The sequence below is a fragment of the Typha angustifolia genome, chromosome 2 (genome assembly GCF_048772165.1).
Source record: "Typha angustifolia cultivar Huaian chromosome 2, ASM4877216v1, whole genome shotgun sequence".
NCBI lineage: Eukaryota > Viridiplantae > Streptophyta > Magnoliopsida > Poales > Typhaceae > Typha > Typha angustifolia.
In genome coordinates, this window is record NC_133240.1 from 669,693 (window position 1) to 691,171 (window position 21,479).

The window sequence follows — 21,479 nt, forward strand, 5'->3', positions numbered from 1 at the left end:
GCCGTTTATGATTGGGTTACAGAAGAAAACCCTTGACATTAAGCAAAATGTATGCTTAGCACATTAACTAAGTGCAATAGAATGGCTAATAATCTGAGTGAGAGCTTTAATAACTTAATTAGATATACTGTACAAGAGTGTAGTAGTTAAATGCTAAGATTCATCATGTCTATAAATTAGACTATTACCTTTGGAAGATTAACTGGGAATTTCTTTTGGGATCAAAGCTCTAAAGATATGCCTTAGCCTCTATTGGATTTTGTATCTTTCAATTTGTCCAATGCTTACTTTGGCCCAACTAATATAAACAATTCTTTCCTCGCTTCTTTGGAAGAAAACCAAAACAAAACAACACAAAACAAAATGCTACTAGGCTGTAAACTAGCTGAAGCAAGCTGACTTTAGTTCAAGCTTAGCTTAAAATTAATTTCGAGCCTACTAGTTTGGTTTAGGCTCGGCTCAGCTCAACTCGAGCCGAGCTAGAGCTCAGCTTAATTTAGCTCGAGCCTAAATTGAGTCTATTATCGAGCCATATTTAAATCAAATCGGACTGAGCTAGAGATGGCAGCTTGTTGAAGGAGGAAGAGGCCGATGGAGAAGGGGAATGATTTCTAATGGATAGGATGGATGCTCGCTTGGTACCCGCTGCTAGATTTTGGTGCACTTCATCCTCCTCTATCAACGCTATTAATAATGCAAATATTTACTTATATAAGAAAATATACTTAAATATGTATATATAGAAAGAGAGAGATAGAATCATAGGTGTAATCAAGCCTATCAAGCTGAGTCAACTGGCATCGACTCAGACTCACCTCAAAATTTAAATCGAGTCTCAAAATAAGCTCAGACACTAATCATCTTGAGCCGAGCCGAGTCAAGCCCAAGTTGGTTGTTTTATTTTGACACCCCTAAATATGTCATGTTGAGGGGTATTGATTAGATAATTTTGTAGAAACAGGGTTTTTTTTCACAAGTAGCAATAATGTAGATTCAAATCATAAAAAATCCATAATATTGGGGCTTTTTTTTTTTCAAATTTCTTGTGGAGAAACCACTGGATTATCGCGTCCATACAAAACTAGAAAGGTTCTTTGGGGTATAACAACATCCAAGCATTTAAACTTCGTTGGAGATAGTAACAAACAAACCAATAAGAAAATAAAGTGCTATACATGTAAAGAGAGAGAGAGAGAAAGTAACAAGTACAACATTTTATGAGAACCTATGTTATTGCTACATGTCCTACATGTTTCCCTTTGCCTTTCTATGAATAAGTAATCTGAAGAGAACCACTCTCTTTTGAATGCATTGACAGAGGAAAAAGAAAAAAAAAAAAAGAGAAAAGAAGAGAATAAGCATGGCAAGATCAGCAATGGTTCACGGACAAATATCACCTGTAGGAGCTTAAGAACTGTCTGCCGTTTCTTGGCTTTCTTGATCGCTTTTGATTCGATCCATCTGGGAGATTAGCAGCTGATGAACTCTGCCCTTAAGCTGGTAAGAGGAATTTGAATGCTAAGAACTCTGTATGTTGTTGCTTAAATAACGATCATCAAAATAATAAAGCTACAACACAGTATTATTCAAGAGCATATCATGGACTGTGAGCTAACCTCGTCAACGCCAACTTTGCTTGTTATTGAAACACGTATAGCACCATGAGGTCCAAACCTTCTGTATCTTCCCACATCGTCGTCATCTGCCAGTATGCAGGTTGTAGACTCTTCCAACAGATCACATTTGGAAATAACATCGAGCCATAGGTGATCCCCAAACTTTTCCTTTATTTCTTTGTATGTTATGAACTGAAAGAAGAAAAGGAAAATAGATTAATGAGTAATCATCAACACCATGAAGTAACAAAGGTAAAAATAGATGCTTTTGGATTAATGTTCTTGTCAGGCGTTATAAGTTACTCAATGTAGTAAGAGTATTCACATAACCCTAAGCGGTCATAATCAAAGTATGATCTGTACTGACCAAATTGAATTCAAGCTTGCAAGCACCTGCCTGTTGATATATGAGCTTAATTAGTGGTTAGTTGGTACAAAGACCTACCCTTGGCTGTTGTTACTTAGCCCACGCAACGAGAGAGGAACACTCCAAACCAAACTTTCCTTAGGAGTAGATAATTTAGATGAGAAATGAAAATTCTTAGGGAATACTGCTGATCGCAGGACATGCAAGAAAGACATACAGTGGGGGTGGGGAGAGCATAATCTATATGGATTCACATTGTTGTTATATTTGGCTCTTGGATACATAGTGGGGGCAAAAGTGGTGGCTCCACAATCATGACTAGGAAAGCCCAAGAGCACAGCAAAACAAAAAGGAAAACTAATTTTTTTTCTTCCATCAAGATGATTGAGAGAAACAACAACCTGTTAGTAAGTGTTCTTGTAACCGCCAATTTTATAGTGCTTTATTTTATCTCAAAGAAGAGGTTGTGTGATTTTTTATTCATGGTTGATAATAATTTTTTTACGTTGTTGGAGTGTGTCGTTACTTGCCCTTTTCATTTGCGGAATACCATTTGCTTAAAGATTATTCTTCTAATAAGTAATTAGTTCTTTCAAGTGCTATTAGAGATAGACCATTTTGGAGATTAAACTTTCTAGAGAAGGACTATCTACTATTAGATCTCCTCTGTTTGATGGATCGAATCATCCGTATTAGAAAGCTAAAATACGAATACTTTTTGTAACAATAGAAGATCCAAACCTAGAATAGGTTTGGAGAGAAGAGAAAGGAGAAGAGGAGAAGAGGAGAGGATTTTGGTGAATGTATTTCTCCTTGAATGATAAAGGGGCATTAGCCCTATTTATACAAAGTCACTATATATCTAAATAGATAAATAAAATCAAATCAAATAACTCTAATACTTTTAAAATCTATTGATGAACGTGTTTGACTTTCAGTGATTTGTGGTTATATATCTCCTACTATTATTGAATAAAACAGAAACCTTATTGCTAAGCCTATTACTCAATGGGATAAGGTTGCTATAAAAATGCTACCTTAAATAATAAGGCAATTAACGCCAATTTTAATAGTTTCACTCCCGACAAATTTCGTCTTGTGTATACTTAGGAGATTGCTAAGGATGCTTGGGACATCCTTAAGACTACTCGTGGGGGAACAACCACTGTTCAGAAAGAAACCTAAGAATATTTCTGACCAACGATGATCGTGCCACAGGCACGGCCCGTGCCGACCGCCGGCCGTGCCGTAAGAAAAGGAAAGAAAAATGTACCACCTTGGCCATCGCCGCTGGCCTTCGCCGTCGCCGCTCCCAGTAGTCGACGCCGCTCGCCCGAGCTCGCATCGGGTGCCCTAGCCGAGGGAGGGGAAGAAAGAGAGAGAGAGAGAGAGAGAGAGAGAGAGAGGGTTTATCGATTAAAACTTAAGTTGCGGATCTGGATCCGATCTCTTTCTTCCCCTCCCTCGGCTAGGGAACCCGATGCGAGCTCAAGCAAGCGGCGTCGGCGAAGGCCAGCGACGACGACGACGGCGAGCTCGACGACGAGGTCAATGGCGAAGCTATTAGAAGGGGTGCCGTGCGACACCCCTCGTGCCACGTGCCGGTACGCCGCCGGCACGGCCATCCTTGTTTCTGACCACCTCATTCTCCAGTATTCTTTCACTAAGATTGAAACTATAGTTCACCACATCACTCAGTATCTTGTAAAAATCATCAAAGCACTCATTCTTCCATCCCAAGGTTTTCAAAAGTTATGGTTAACCTTTGCAACTTGGACAATTTAACAATGGTGATTCCCTCATTAGTACTCTCAAAGATGTCCCGAGCATCCTTGACGACCTCACAGGTAGACACACAATAAAACTCGTTGGGAGTGACACTATTGAAAATAGTGTTAATCGTCTTACAATTGAAGCCAGCAGTTTCGTAGTCAACCTTATCTTATTGTGCAATAGATTTAGCAATAACATCCCTATTCTCAACAATAATAGTGGGAGATTCATAATCATAAATCACTGAAAGCCAAACATAGTCATCAATAGATTTTAAAAATGCTCACATTATAACTTTCTACTATAGATAGTTTGATCAATCAATCAGAGGAGGTTTAACAGTAGATAGTCCTCTAAGAAGTTCCATCTCTAAGAGGATATCTCACTTAAATGAACTAATTACTTACTAGAGAAGGACCTTTAAGCAAATGAAACTTCACAAATAAAAAAGGCAAGTAACAGCACACCCAAACAATACAAATTTAACATGGAAAATCTCATATCAACCAAGAATGAAAAAACAATGAATCTCTTGTATGAGGTAAAATGAAGCACTATAAAATTGACGTTTATAATAACACTTACAAACTGATTGTTAATTCTCACAATCGTCTTAATAGTGTTTTACTCAGTTCCTCCTCAATGTGTTGACATCTGTATTTGGTTCCCAACTTTGTCGACGCTTAATGTTGTAGCTCAGTCCCTATGACCCTTGAGACAATAGTCAATCTCTTCTTTAAACGTGAGCTCAATGAACACGAAATGAATCAAAAGTCTCCAAGCTTTCATCACTTCCATGGCACATTCCAAAGCATCATTCTTATCACCTTTGAGAAGCACCTTCTATTTTTCGAAAGTACCCCTTTTATATCACCAAAAAATGAGCCTCCATAAAACCGTAATTTGGTTCATTAAATGAAACATTTGTAAACCGTTCGAACCAAATCTGAGGCGTTCAAATGGACTTGCATTTCAAGCATATCACGTTCCAACAGTTTTCAAACATTGGAAATAAATTCTTCTTTGAAATATTTTGTTCGAACGTCTTTCCTACGTTAGAAATAGTTTGCTCTCTTGAAATCTGTTCGAACGTATTTTCAATATTGGAAAATTTTTGCTCTTTAGAAAATTCTATTGGAACGTCTTTCCCATGTTGGAATTTTTTTTGCTTTCTAAAAGATTCTATTTGAACATTTTTCCCACGTTGGAAATTTTTTGCTCTATTGAAAATTGACTTCAAACCGTGCTAGCCACATCCAAATGGGAATGATTGTTTCAAAATCCGTTCTAACAGTTTTCCAACTCCTCAAGAAATCAAATTTCGAGCGAATGAAACATACTTGACTAATAACCAACATTTTTGAACAAAATATCTTCCTCCTCCACTGGTCTCCAAAACTGATCAACCAAAGAAAGATTATGCTTTTGGCCTTTGTAATGAAATCTAAGGAAATACAACCCATAGCACTTTGCTTTGCTTTGTCAAAAATTTCTCAATTACAAGTGCTAATAGAAGATAGTCTGTATGGATTCACATTGTTGTTATATTTGACAATTGGAAACATAGTAGAGGCAAAAGTGGTGGCCCCACACCATGACTTAGGAATGCCCAAGAACACAGCAAAAAGAGAAAGGAAAACCAATCTGTTTTTCTTTCAATTATGCACAAGTCCTTTTTTTCATTTCAATTACCCAGTTAACAACTATATCTATATATATATAGGTCTTCTTAGTCTGGCAAGTTCCTGTTTGTGTTCCTTAAACAATGATGCTGAAAATAATTTAGCTACATCACAATAAAAACGTAGTAATATGTGGACATTAACTGTCAGAAATGTATACCTGATCATCAGGTGAGGTTCCACATTGTCCAGAGAGGTCATGAACGTATAGAATAGCCGTTGGCAGATGAGAAAGGACAGCAAGAGTTAATCTTTCTATGTTATTCCTGTCATCTGGAGGTTTCAGAAAGAAATGCATGAGAAGCACAAGTGTGTAAATCATTAATCATTAGATCTAGACTAAGGTACACTCATAAGAAATCCTAAATTCTCAGGGGAATGGGTAATTTTGCATTATTCTTCTAATAATTGACCTAATATTGAAGATATTGAGTTTTAAACTCATTTACACTATATATGTGCTACACACCCAGTAGCACCTATTCCTTGGTAAATTCCGTTGAGAAATAAGAAATTACAATTTCTCAGAATAAAAGATCCCATTTCAAATAATAGACATTCTCCCAAATGACATCATATACTATTTTAAATTTCATTAAATAGTCATCTTCACTCATACATTTTTAAGCCTGCATGTCTTCCAGGTGCATCTAACTAGTTTTATAGAAGAGAGCCCATGTCATCTTCATGGGTCATTCTTATTGGTAAAGCATCTACAATAACTCAATCAAAGAAAGAAATCTAGTCAGAGCTTTGAATAGCCTTCAGTGTGATTGAGTAATCAACAAACATAAGAATACAGCAACTAGTAGCCTGAAAATAGATTATGTAAAATTCTAAAATATGCCTTCATCTATTATGAAATGTTACAACATAATTATTTACTTGAATATAGCTAGTCAGCTGACTCACCATCATGTCTCGTAAGAAGACCTGGAGTATCAGTAACCTGCATCAAATTTATTTGGTTTAGATTAGTGAGATGAGACTACTTTTTGATCTTTTTTGGGGTTTGGGGAAGATAGAAGTCGCAAATACTTTGAACCTGAAAACGCTCGTAGTTCAAGACAATGTGACCCATTAAAATTCCTCTAGTCGTGAAAGGATAGTTGCAAACCTGACGAAAATAGCCAAAAATTAAGAGGAAATACAATATAAACAAAGGTAGATATTTCCATTAATATGTTAAGAGTTTAATTACTGTCCTAAAGACTCATGATTTCATTATTTATTTAAGTACATGATTACTCATAATTCAGCAAAAAGAGTACAGGTTTGTTTCAACTGGATCTCAAAATTGCTGCTTATGGCATCTGACAATCAACAACATCAAGGTATCGGTTGAATCCTATAACTTACATACTAGCCACAAAGAAGTACGATGGTAGACTAACTGATCTCAAGTAAAAGATTATTTTAGTCGTAAGCTACAATGTAGATCATCTTTCCTGTCTCCCTGTTCTGGCAATATGCTATTTCTTCATATGGGAAGAGGCTCTAAGTGATATGATCACAACTAAATGGCACTTTCATGTATCCCAATCTATGAAGCACGGATACGAATACGGGATACGGATACGATACGATACGGATATGAGGATACGGCAAATTCTCAAAATACAGGATACGATACGTCTAGGATACGCCAATTACAAAATTATATAAAAATATTATATTCTAATGACAACATATACATAATATTGCATTCAATATTTTAATACATCTATTATCTACATAAGCATTTAATAGCAAAAATGAGAGTAATAGATATCAAAGACAATTAGACAAAGAATACATCAAAATTCAACAAATAATGCACCAAAATGAGAATAGTAGTATCATTGCATTCCATATGAGTAACTCATAGACTCATAGGTCATAGCACTAGAGTTTATAAAGTATCCACCAACATTTCACAATTTGTATGACACCAAAATTGGAAAAACTGAGAAAAGTAACTTAAAACAGAATTTAAGAAGGGGAAGGGGAAGAAAAGGAAAAGGAAAAAAAATGAAAAGGGAGAAAAAACTGAGAAAAGAAAAGGAAAAAAAAGAAAAAAAACTGAGAAAGGTAACTTAAAACAGAATTTAAGAAGGGGAAGGGGAAGAAATCAAATGAAAAATTCAGAGAAGAAATCGAGGAAAAACTGAAAAGAAATTGAAGAAAAAAAAAGCTAGTTCGTCGAGAGAAGAAATAAACAAAACATACCTTCGTCGAGAGAGAGGGGGGAGAAGGCAGAGCGGTGGCGGCGTCGGTTGGCTTGTCGAGAGAGAGAGAGGGAGAACGAAAAGCGGCAGCGTTGTCAGCTGGTTCGTCGAGAGAGAAGGGAAGAACAAGGAGCGGCGGCGGCGTCGACGTCGTCGAGAGAGAGAGAGAGAGAGAGAGAGAGAGAGAGGGAGAGCTAGGGCATGGTTTGATTGATATCGAATTGGGGGGGGGGGGGGTTAAGTTAAATTTCTTAACTGGGTTTATAAAATTAAACTCATCCGATTACCCAATTAAACCCAAAACGTATCCCCAACGTATACAGCCGTATCCACCCCGTATCCAAAAATAAAAATTAATTATTTAAATTTAGGATACTCCAAAAACGTATCAGATACGGATACTCCACCCAAATTGGAGTATCCGTGCTTCCCAGATCCCAATTTTCTCGGAGAATGCTACTAAGTACTAACTGATGCTTATGCATCAGTAATGATAATTCAATTATGCCGCATCAAACCAATTGAACTGCATATTGAGCACAAAACAGTTTTCCATATGGAGGCTGGGAGAAGATGTTTACCTCTGGTTTTCCTGTTGAAAGTATACGGACTAATGATGATTTCCCCACATTGGGTGCTCCAACAAGACAAAGTGTAGGTGTCTCTGGATCAATAACTGGCATACCACGCAAAGTCTGCAGCAACTCATGAATAAGTAATGCATCTGCTTCATAATTAGATTTATTAATCTAGCCATCTAGAAAATAAAATTAAACCAAGTGAAAACTGCACCAATAACAGGTTCATGAAATCTGTACAAGCAAAAAATACAGCTACAAATACTCTAAAATCAGATCATGATTTAGAGCTCCAGACTATGAGGTCAGTTTCATGAGTCTTCATGCATGTTCCTACTTAAAGAAGAAATGCAGTTTTGAATGCTCTAAAATCATGAAGTTAATCAACTAAGAACTTGATCCAAATTTTGTGACATCAATTTCATGTAATTTTCTGCAAGTTCCTACTTAAAGCTAAAATCATTTTTCAGAAATGAATTTCAATCCAAACACACGTTAAGCCATGTTTTCTCAGGCTACTCTTTGTATTACAACACTTATTTTGCAGCTTTACATGAAACAATACTGAATAGCATTTATCTGTACTAAACTTATATGGCTGAACCCTGTTCAGTAACTAACAATTTGACTCAGAGAATTGCCAACCACATTCCATCTTCATGGTATAATCATCAAACAACCTTGAGAAAACAGGCTTAAAGATGAGATTAAATAAAGGGGGTGTGCCATTATGTTTATGCAAGATGGCCTTCTGAGGTACACTCTGAAAACATATCCATTTTACATGATTTTGGATCTCAAATTCAAATGGTTAGGAAGTGCTTGAATATCCATCCCTTTGATCGAACCATAAAGTCAGTGGCTGGATCCTTCCAAGTTACGCTTATGTTATTGCTACAAATTCAGCAGGTATGCTCTCAAATGCATTCTATATGTTGAATATACTATCATGCTTGCGCTAGATTCTCTTACATGGGCAAAAAAAGGTAGTTTAAGAAAGTTACGACAGAAGACTTTTATCCTAGACCTCCCAACTCTCACCGATCTCTGTTGGTTTTTCATCTGGAAACTTTGAGCAATAAAAGATCAGGACCTTCATGTAGAAAATTAGCGGGAATAGATGGACTGTCACTCTTTCAGAAGGCCAATCAACTTCCTGTTGTCAGTCAAGACTCAATTCGAGTTTTGACTTTTGAGGGTATACATATAAATATCAACATTAGAGGAGAATTAAGAATTACTAAAATAACTGCTTCAGATTAAATTAGTTTTCAAGATTTTCGACGTATTATACTCTACAATCTATATGAGTTACCACTGAATAATATAGAAGATTAAAGTATTAAACAGCTCCTTAATTTACTGTGATATGAAGCATCTATGCTTATATTTACTCTTTTAGGCCATAATATTTCTACCCATCACACTCAGTATCTATCCTCTCATTGGCTTCCTCTGAATAAGACAGACGTTTCTTTAAGGACTTTTACTCCCTCTCTAACTGGACTTCTTTACATATTATATTGCAGACACTGATACCATGTTACCTGACTTTCCATTTAACTATTTATGTGAAATTAATAAGTTATTGTGCTTGACACAACCCAAATAAGCAAGCGTATCAAGTTGGGCCAAGGCCAACCTTAGGGATTGTCATACAGGCCAAGTCAAATCTTAAACAGGGCATGCACATTTACACCGCTCACATGTAAAGTAGAAATCGCCAAATACTGGATTGTGTTGTCTCATTGGCTTGAGTACAATGAATATGACCATTCTATATTTCTATGTTTCACACCTCCAATCAAGGAATGCTTTACATTTTCACATCCCTTGCAAAGAAGCTTAGGCACAACCAAGGTAGAGAGTGTTCAACCACAAACTTTTTTAATCAATAGCATCAGTTGAAATTTCAACATCTAATATGAGCCACAAATCAGAGAAATTTTTTCTTGGTGCCACCATATATCATAACAAAAACTCTTTGCAACTCTCATACAAATCATCTTGTTAACTCTTGCCTATATTTAAGCATAAACTTAGGTTCTAAAAGTCAAATCCATAGCTGCTCGGTACTAGGCTATGAAATAAAACTACCACCAGAAGATCTTCTTCAACATGACTATAAGTCGATCCATGAAGATAATGCATCAGGTTTGTAAACAACTACTGTAATAACCAGAATAAAATAAAATAAAATTTGAGTGTCATTTGCAGTGCACATGCATCTCTTTCCCTCTCCCTTGCCATTACACAACGAGAGGATGGCCGCGAGTTTCTCGGGAGACTCGGTGAATTTCCAAATCAAAATCAAACACAAAAAAGCTTCCCTCTATAAAGCCCTAGGTAACCATTATCTTTTTTCTTCTCTCGACACCACTATAATATCTCTCTCCTTCTCCTTCATCTTCTTCCCCCCTTGTCGGAGCACGTCATCGGATCCGGCCAACGGAGCTTTATCGGAGCAATTGGAGCTTACCTCTCAACATATCTATGAGTCCTCTTCCATCTCATATATTTTATTTGAATTTAGTTGAGTAAATAGTATAGTACCTTAATTTCTAGGTTTGTGGCTTCATCAGCGAGGTGCATCGACTGGCGACTTCAATTTCATTGTTGCACCAGTCTAAACAGTGACTGGGAAGTGGCAGTGGTGAGGATCGCCATGACTGCTTTCGCGGGAGAAAGTAATGGACTCGAGTTAAATCCAAGTGAATTGATTAGGGTTTTGTTTTTGGGTTTGGACTTCTAGTTTAATTGGATCAAAGAAGACCAACCCAAATCCATTAGTGCATGTGTCACAGTCAGTCCACAAGTTGAGTGGATTTGAGTCCTGGGCCAACCATTTAAATGGGTTGAGTGGGCTGTGAGCCAATAGCCACCCATCCCAATTCTTTAGGTTTGATTTGGCCCAAATTAGTAATTTAATTAGTTTTAATTTTAAAAATTATGTTTATGGTCAGACTAAAATTTAAATTTATTTATTATTAAAGGTGATGATTTTTCTTCGCACCGGGGCTAAAGATTTCAACTATTTACTTAGACTTGGGTTAGTGGATTATTCATCTCATATTTGTGTTTTTACACTACCATGTTATTTTCATGCAAATATATATGATGTTACTTTCATGGAAATATTTATGATATTATCTTCATGCAATATCATCATATCATCTGTGTATTAGAATTATTAGAGTTATATTTTATTTATTTAGTTCGATACATGATGGCTTTATATAAATAAAGCTAAAGCCCCCTCTTTTATATTAAGCAATATAATTTTCACCGAATCCTCTCCTCTCTTCCTCTTCTTACCTAAACTCATTATAAGGTTTAGAGCTTATATTATTTCATGGTATCATAACATCCCGATCTCTATGGACTCATTATTAAATTTCTTTTCCTTCACCCTTATTGTTCACCTTCATGGAATAGACACGAATGCACTGTGTCTTCTTCTCCATCTTCATTGAACCGACTCACTGCGACAACTCCGCCGCCGTCGCTGTCACCGTGCTCCTGTTTGAAGATTTCGATAGCTTGAGCAAGCTCCTTGTAGTCCTACTATTGTGCCAACGAAGGGGTTCTCCAACTTCATTGAATGGCATGGAACAAAGATACTGGAAATGAGGCTATAGGATGCCAAGACAGTTTGATGAGGATAGTGAAATTGAGCAAGATGTAATTGATGGATTTGGTCCTAAAGCTGATCATATAATTGCCAATACAACTAGATTCTCCTCCAATTTGCAATAAGTTATCTCCACGGACAACTAAGTGCGTTTTTTAGGATATAGTCCTTAGCATAAAGGCTATCGTTGTTATAACAATTCTACTCGTCAGCTTAGGACATCATCGTTTTCTAAAAAAGGTACTCTTTTTTTACCTCCAATGCCTTGACTCCCTCAAACTTATCCTTTTTGGATCTTTGTACCCCTATTCTATCCTCCGTTCCTTTGAATGTCCTTGGTCCAGTTTCCATATCTGCCTTCCATTCTCCTCTACCCATAAATACTCATGTATAATCAGTTCCATTTGCCCCTCCGAACTACTCTATCGCTGAGTCCCCAGCCCAAAGAAGAACCTCCCTTTCCACGATAATCCAACCATACTTCTCTACTTGCAGGCCGTGTGCCCTTCCTATAGCTGGGCCTTTTTCTCTTGGTAGTGTCTCTCCGATCATCCCATCCTCTATTGTGATGACTTTTGTACCCGCTTGTCATTATCTAAAGCATGAGCATCGCCCTCCTAACTAATATATTTTTAGTCTTCCGCTACATACTCTCCATTATCTCATACATTCCTTGCAGCCATCCACTCCACCCTTTAGCCCAGGTCCTATTGTGAGGCCATCCAAATTCCAGGGTGGCAGCAAGCCATGAGTAATAAGCTTCAGACACTCTAGCAAATAGGTACTTAGAATGTTATCCCTTACTCGCCCGACATCGTGTCTATCAACTGCAAATGGATCTTCAAGGTCAAGTATTGACCTATATGTCCATTGCCAGGTACAAGACTCATCTGGTTACTCAAGGCTTTACTCAAAATATAGGATAGACTATGAGGAGACCTTTACTCTTGTTACCCGGATGACTTCTATTCATACTCTTCTTATTACTGCTTTCAGTCATCAATAGCCTCTACATCAGATGGACGTGAAGAATGCGCTTCTTCATGATCTTCTTAACGATGAGGTATACATGGATCCTCCACCTAGTTCCCACATTCCTTCAGATCATATCTGTTGACTGTGACAAACTATTTATGGGCTCAAGCAGGCTCCTTATGCCTGGTTTGATCAATTTTATAGTGTTTTGACATATTAAGATTTTCAGGAGAGCCTATCTGAACCATCCATGTTCTGCAGTCTTCTGCTCAGGCCCGGGTCCTTCTATATATCGATGATATGATTATCACCTCCGGTGACTCGGCAAGCATTTGCTTTCTTCAACAACATCTTCAGCACTAATTTGAGCTGAAGAACCTTGGTCCCCTTCGATACTTTATGGGTATCGAAATTGCTTACTTATGTTATAGACTTCTGCTATCCCAAGAGAAGTATATTACATACATTCTTAGTCGTACTACCATCACTGACACTCGTCCCACCACTACCCTACTTGAGCTTCATGTGAAGCTTCAACCTGATGGCAGTCAACTTCTTCTAGATCTGACTAGATATAATTAGTTGGTCGAGACTCTCTTCGACCTGAATATTATCCAGCCTGATATCTCTCATGAAGTTGATCTTGTCACTGTATTCATACAGGCTCTTCAATCTACCCGCTATGCTGTTGTCATACATATTTTTTAATACTTTCATAGCACCATCACTCGCTCTATTTCCATGCCATTGACTTTCATCTTAGCACTACGGGTTTATTTCGATGTAGATAATACTGGTGAACAATCTGATCGAAAGTCTAATATTGGCTTTTGCATTTTTCTAGGATACTCTGATAAAAGAAGCAAAGTATTTTGTCTCTCTCTAGTACTGACTTTAAATATTATGCTATGTTTGCTGTGACTAAAAGAGATCATTTGGCTCCGTTGCCTTCTTAGTGAAATGGATGTTCTCTTGCCATTGCTAACTCTTTTTTATGTCGACAATGACAGTGCTAAAAGAATTGCTGAGAATCCTATTTTTTATGAAAAGACGAAACATCATCTCTCTCCATCGCCTCATCACTGAGTAGATTATTGACTTCTTCAAAAAATTTCTTCCTTTTTATGCTTTTGCCAATAAGGCCAAAATTGGCCGAAATTGACCTATCCAAGTGTACGTGAACAAGACAAACAAAAAGCCTAACTAACTTGACATTCTTTCCATTATAATTTGGCTCGACATGTATTTTGATGCTTGTGTATCAAAATAACCTATTTGATAAGTAACACGTATGACTGTGCAAATGATTAAATAAACTACCTTTGCAACATATAACAAATCATCAATGGCATTTCTCCCCAGCTGGAAAACTTCCTCAACCTTCTTTAGACCCTGCATATTTAAGCCAGAATTGAGGTGATCATTAAAATAAGCAGTAAAATTGAAAGCAGTAAAATTGAAACACTTGCTAATCAAAATTGAAATGAAAGAAACAGAAATAAGGCTATAAATTGCATGTGCATGAAGCTTTTAACTAACCTCGCCAAGACGCTCTTCTGCTTCACGTTTTGATGATGACTGTCAAGTTAAATATTCCTGAATAAAAATCTACTAATCATAGAATGAGCAGATGAAGCATAGACGTACTAAGTTTATCATTGACAAAAATTTCAATGATTACCACCGTGATAATTAAAGAGTAAAGACATCACAACAATAAGATCTGAATGTGCTGTTAGTTCTCTTTACCAATTTACTAACCATAAAGCTACTATGTGATGTGAACTAGGTGATGTTGGATCACATCATGGGGATATTGGTCTCGATAAATTGAGTCTATTTATCTTATCTGCTTATATAATTTAGTCAGAGTCTTTGTATGTTAGAATTTATTTAATTAGCTAAATCTAGTTATGTGCAGTTTCAAAAAAATATTTAGAAGATTTTCATCAAACGTCCAAATAATATGAAACCAATTAGATAAGATCAGCGACATCATGATCTAGAACTTTCGTATTCAAAGTTTCTTCAAATTTGAACTCTATCTGCGGAGGAATAAAAAATAAATTCGAAAAAAATAAGGAAGACTAGTTTAGTAAAGTTATTTAGTTTATTTAAAATAGTTAGCCTCTATATATATGAAGTGCAACTCTAATTGAGTTATGCATTCATAAAAAATTAATTGGCTTTTTCCCTTGCCTCTCTCCCCTCTCAACTTGGTCGCCGGCTTCAATCTTTCTCTCTCTCTCATCAACCACCGTCGCCTCTCCTGTCGGAATCACCACCACACCCGCCACCGACACCACCATCGGCTTTCTGTCTAGATTTGACCTAGATCTAATCTAAATCTGACAAGGGTCTAAACATCAAAGATCTACTAGGAAGTTACAAAGCTACTCTGATTGGTTTCATAATTTTCTAGCATTAGTAGAATATTTAGCAATTATTCTCCCTAGACCGTGCAGAACTACTCGTGATTCGAATCGACCCTAACTCAATTCGTATCACCATGCCTAGATATTGCCACTCTTCTTAGACATTAAAAGTAAGTAGAAAAACACTTTGATCGATGAATTATCACCATGCTTAGATATTGCCACTCTTCTTAGACATTAAAAGTAGAGTAGAAAAACACTTTGATCGATGAATCACTTGGGCATGGGTAAACACTGAGATATTAGAAATAGAAATGCCTTCCATTTCTGTAAATACCTGGGCCAACCATTCTGATGGGAGATCTAAATGGGCCATACTCCATATAATCTCTTCTATTGAATGCAATTGGGCATATTGAACAAAAATACAGATTCACACTAATGGAGCTCAGCCAAATTGAGGCGAATGGAAATGGATTTTAGAAACTTAAGAAGAATATCATAGAAAACCATCTGCCACAGTTCCCATGTTGTGGTGATTTATGAAATCTTGCTACAACAGTAATGCGGTACTGCTAATACTGCCAGTCTGCCAGTAAATGATCAGAGTAAGTCTGCAAGGAAGACAAATTAAAATTTGCTAAGAATATAAAAGGTATTCTGAATCAGGGGCACTAGAGGAGCAAGTGTTCTCATGAAGAGTAAGTAAAACACCAGGTAAATTTGGCAAATGATATCGGTAAAAAATTTAAGAAAGCCAAAATCGGATGTTAACCAAAAAGGCCTTTATTTTCTTTTCCTTATTTTCTTTTCTTTTTTTTCCCTTTTTCCCTTTTTTGTTTGGTGAGATTCCAAATTGGACAAAACAACAAATATATATATACACTCAGAAGCCTAGCCACAAGAGTTTTTGTGAAAGCGATAGATGCATCTGGCAAGAAAGCTGGAAGTGTTAGGAAAATAAGCAGATTGCAGTAGCCTCCTGCAGTGTCCCTACTTACTACTAAGAGTAATTTTAGACAAATATATCATCCGGGATCTTCTCTTCCCTATACACAAGACTTTTGGGTATAGAACTGCACATAGATGATAGTTTATGGATAAGTCATGTATCTGTGTCAAACCTGAGCACAAAGAGCTGCATGCTGCTTTGCCACAGATATAAGCTTTTTCCTGAGAGCATCAACTCTTCCCAATACCTGTAAACATACCATGGAACACCACCAAAATGAGTTATTTAAAGGCTTAAACACATGGATGAAATTGCATATAAAAGATAGTTATGATATGTATGCACAATAATAATAAGACCTGCAAAGATAATTTAAGCTAAATTCACTTTCAACATTCAAGTGCAAATAAGAAGTATATGAGGAACTTTATGTCTCCTTTCATGTGGTTGTTGTCATGCATACAACCTTAGTCCGGAAATATTTGCGCCTATATCATACATCAACATGTGTGAAATAAAGCAGAGTAATAAATTTATTTTGCCAGTTGCTTCTTAAATATATTATCATAGTCGTCAATTCCAACTCACCTACAGTTCCATATACAATAAGGATATGCACATCTAACAAGGACAATGATTTGTTTCCAAGTTTTTACAGATACATTTTTATGGGGTACTAGCCAAAAGACATAAAGATAAGAAAAAAAAAAACAAAACAGAACAATACTTCTCCATGATAAGGAAGCAGAGATGATGACCATCCAATACATACAACAGACGGACAAAAGTAAGGGAGGATTCAGATTCTTATATGTGAAGATTAGAACACTGCCAATAGAGAGTGGTAGAAGCTGATATGGCTCATATTACAAATAAACCATATGGAAGTCTCAATAAAAGAGGCAGACTTACCTTTTCATAGTTGCCTTCACCCAAGGTCAGTTCAATAAGAGATCGCTCATATGGATGAAGATATCTTTTATTGGGGAAGTTTTCAACATAACCTCTCAAAGGTACAGCTAATTCCTGAACGTGAAGACAACAACGCATTCAACTACTTTACGAAATTCCTTTAGTAACATTGATGTTATATTTTAAAATTGGTAAAAGTACTATCGAGTTTCCAGAGGATGATAAACAAAACCTCATAACTTACCTTCATCAAGGCATCAAGTTGTTTTGCACCTCTATTTCTCTCCCGCTTCGCGATATTTGTAATACCTATACCAAAGTAAATCTTGGCCGTTGAAGATTAAACTATATTAAATTGGCAACTAATTGATAGAATCAAGATCACAAGAAATATGTATGATACCATGATAATTCATTACCCTTTGTAGGAGAGATATTTCTTGTTTTCCTCTGTGCTGAAGAGATTATGTCAACTGCAGGCATCACCATGGGTAGCTTCTGGAATGCTCCAACTAATTCATGTTTCTTTAAAGGTTTCTCCTGAATACAGATTGGTTCAACAATAACAGTGAACATCAAGTAACATATCTAGAAAGAAGAAAGCCTCGTGTAATCTATTTGTTTAATATAATTATATAAGAAGCCAATAGTGTTGAGAAAGAAATGATTTATTTATTCAAGCAAGCAGTAATAGAAATGTAGAACAATGAGACTAAAATACATGTATAAGCAAGTAAAACACAAGCACCAGTGGACTTAACCAAGCAAGCTCTAGGGTTTAAGGCAGTTTGGTTGCAGACTTGCAGGTTTAAAATTTTGGGGCCAAGAATTTCCTTTTAGGATTATCCACTATTCTAGTGTAGCAGAGAAGCACAAATTTCCCTATGGTTGCAGGTTGCTTGCTTGAATATAATGATTATCGGGTTGTTTAGTTGTGTTTGCATAATAATTACATGGGGATTACAGTGGTCCAAATCTCAAAATTTTCAAAAAATTAATAGATTATTCTTCAACACTGTAGTCATGTAAATCATATCGACATAATCCAGTGGCTTCTCTATCAAATCTTGGAATGATATCCTGGTTATAAGATATCGCTGAGGACTTTATATATATTGGCCTTATGAGTATGACTTCTATCAATTTTTATTCTAAAAGAAGTTCTTACATGACAGTAGTAGTGGAAGTTTTGGGTCCTTTCCACCTTGACATATGCCTTCACCGTCTCTTATATTGTCTAGGTTCATAATTGCTGCCATGATTGACTGATATCTCCTAAGACACTCTCTCTTGGATAAACTATAGTGGGCTGCCATTAACTTGTGCAGCTAATTAGGCCCTTATAGGTCCTATTTGTGCTGATGATTTTTTGTTACCGTTTTAATGGTGTTATTTTATAGATCTTATTTTCCCATATTTTAAGTATGTGTGGCTAATCATGTTACTAATTGCAACTTTTATGTTTTCCATTGCAATCATGAATTACTACTTTTCTACAAGAATTATTGCTGCTTATCAAATAAAATTTAAGTAGTCTTTCATAATTCTTGATGCTACTAGATGTACCAACTACCAAGCTAATATCTTTCAGAGATATAACTTGAACTTAAGGCATTCCCAGTGGCTCCCATTATTCACTCAACCCTATAACTGCCCATCCTTCTAATTCAGAATAAGAAATTAAGACTCCATTTGACTTTCAAAGCACAATTCTACTTGTTTAACTACAAGCTGACCTACTATCAACAAGAAAATGCACAGCAATTTCTCTTCCAAGTTTCCAAACAGTGAAATCATACACCACAAAAAAGATTTATTTGGGTAAGAGCGTTTACTTTGTGAAGAGTAAGGATATATAGGAGAAGAGACCTTTCCCCAAAGAACTTAACAAAATCATGTATTCCTTTCGTCAATGTTGCAAGATTTAAAAATTAGAGTTGGAACCTTTCCTATAGTTGCACACTAATAACTCTTAAGCTTTCTGAAAATTCGTCATCCTTCATTAATATCTTCATCTAATATAGCATCTAACCGAGATTTTGTTGCGAGGGCTTCCAACCATAATATTTAATCAAAAATGAAAAGGATATCCAAAGAATTATATCTTTTGCATAAGACAGTTCTGTTTCTGTAGGAATTACCGTGGTGCCAACTGTTGTCTCTGCATCGGATCTTGTTGCTTGCTCGCTAGAAATTGTGCAACTTGATCTCTGCAGTTGCCGGCAAATGCATATAGAAGAGCAAGAGGGAAAATAACCTGACAGAAGACAATGATAAATCCAGAATCCAGAATCCAGCAAAAACTAACAGTCAGTCAGTCAGTCAGCAAGATACAAATTTTATACCAGAGTTTGTGATGTCAAATCATCTTTAATAGTAAAGAACTACAAATTTTAGCTGAAAATCAACTAATGTACCAAGCAATTGCATAAACAAGGTCTCCTCGAGGCAGAAACTAGCAGCACAAGCCCATTCAAAGCTAAGAAAATGTTTAAATGTCTATGACCCATCTCTAATCAAGCTTGCTTAAAATTAATTTCAATGCCTTGGATCATGTAATTTCAATTCAAGCTCAATTTTGGGCCAATTATATATCAAGTGAAACAAGATCTGCTCAACTAACAATAACTAGATGAGTTCAAATCCAGCTTGAAGTTACTTGAATTAGTTCTTTCAAGCTTAAGTTTATCAGGCACGCAATGGATCAAATATGAATGTGATCAAGCTTAAATATGGTGTCGCGAATATACATACATATATCCATTCCTTTATAAATTTCGAGCCTAATCAGGCAGAGCTTGCCCGCCAACTTCGCTTCATGCTCGTCTTAAAAATAATTCCGTGGCAGAAAGAAAAAGTGATCAAGCTTGACTCGTTAAGTTCGAGCAAACCTCGAGCAAGCCCAATTCTGAGCCATGTGGACACTGACATACATATATGAACCTCAATATACTACTGCCTGAAACATGTTCGACGAAATGACAATAACAAAATAAAAGATATTTTAGCTCCTCTTCGTTAACATAATAAAAGCAAACAAAAACCCTCTTCTCTTTAACAATCCAAGGCCACAGAAAGGAAGTTCTTTTGACAACCAAACACGAGTTTGACGAAATTACCTCTAGGAAGATGATAACCGCTGCAGTTTCTTCTAATTCTTCTACTTCCCTGGGATAGTTTGGTGGAAGGAATCCGCCATTGCTGAAGCAGATTGAAGCTTCTGCTAACGCTCATGGCTTCCTCTTCTACTGTGTAATCCCACTCTTCTTCTCTCACGGATGCTTTATTAACTTGCGAACGAGATGAGTTTGAGAGCAGAGCCCGGGCCAGTACGTTCTGGGCTTACTAAAAGAAGGGTAAAGCCCAAGAGATGTCCATTTATCATTGTAGAACATTTTTAAAAAACACCTTATATTTACCTTTATTATCATCATTCACACATTATCCTATGAATATTTATACTTCTTTACTTAAAATGCCTAAAAAAACACTCTCGCACTAGTTTTCTTAACGGACACTTGCCTTATAAGGAAATAAAGTAATTATAAGTTTTTTAGATTAAGGTAAAAATTAATGAAAAATTATGTTTTATAGTCAAATGAGGGGGTGTTTTATTTATTTATTATTTATAAAAGTATCTATTTTGTTAGTCATTATTAGAGTAAATTAACCTAATTATGTTTTTAAGACATTAAAGAGTGATTTTTGATCAATTTTCCAACAATTTATAGAGCTTTATTGTATGTATACCCTTCTAAAATCTCTTATTTACATGTATATCCATTCTACTTAGTTAATATTTGCTCAATATTTAGTTTTTGTATAGATTCTATACCTTTAAACCCCTTGTTTATTAGATGGAGCCCCCTCAAATATAATTAATTATTAAATTTTTTATAAAATAATATAAATATATCCTTATTCTTATTTGTATTCTTATTTTTAGTTAAGACTATTAATTGTTGAAAAGTAATCTCAAGGGTTTTGATATAAAATTCATAGGTTTTGAAAACAATACATGTAAATCTAATACTTAGAAATGTATACATGCAAATAAGAAACTTTAGAGGGTATATACACAAAAAATCTAATTTAAAATTTGAAATAATTATGGGCATTTATAGTTGTTAGTAACACAAATACACATGTCCTAAGAATTCAAAGGTAGGGAGATGGGAGATCATCCACTTTGAAAATTAAAAGAAACTCTTACCGCACCTTAAACCAAACAAGGCAAAACAGAGGAATAGAGCCACAAACCCCCAGATAGCACGATGTCTAGATCCGATGAATAATAATAATAGTCAGATAAGAATGTTGATGAGCATAGACTGCTATTGTGAATGAGTCTCGGACCAACACCCCACCTAGTAGATTCTCACACACTCGGCAAGCTAGTAAAAAGTCAATA

At 36.1% G+C, this 21,479-nt stretch overlaps 1 protein-coding gene across 1 annotated transcript; it reads right to left on the minus strand.

The window, feature by feature from the left end:
* Positions 1-1,098: 1,098 nt before the first annotated feature.
* LOC140775688 (uncharacterized) lies at positions 1,099-20,415 on the minus strand. The gene is made up of 14 exons (XM_073119095.1): positions 20,188-20,415; positions 19,210-19,325; positions 17,488-17,608; positions 17,313-17,377; positions 17,069-17,182; positions 16,329-16,403; positions 14,369-14,407; positions 14,150-14,221; positions 8,227-8,340; positions 6,484-6,555; positions 6,351-6,387; positions 5,599-5,711; positions 1,617-1,808; positions 1,099-1,497 (listed from the first exon to the last, which is right to left on the minus strand). Exons 1-14 carry the CDS (start codon positions 20,300-20,302, stop codon positions 1,408-1,410), a joined length of 1,335 nt encoding a protein of 444 aa, XP_072975196.1. The 5' UTR covers positions 20,303-20,415; the 3' UTR covers positions 1,099-1,407.
* Positions 20,416-21,479: the final 1,064 nt, after the last annotated feature.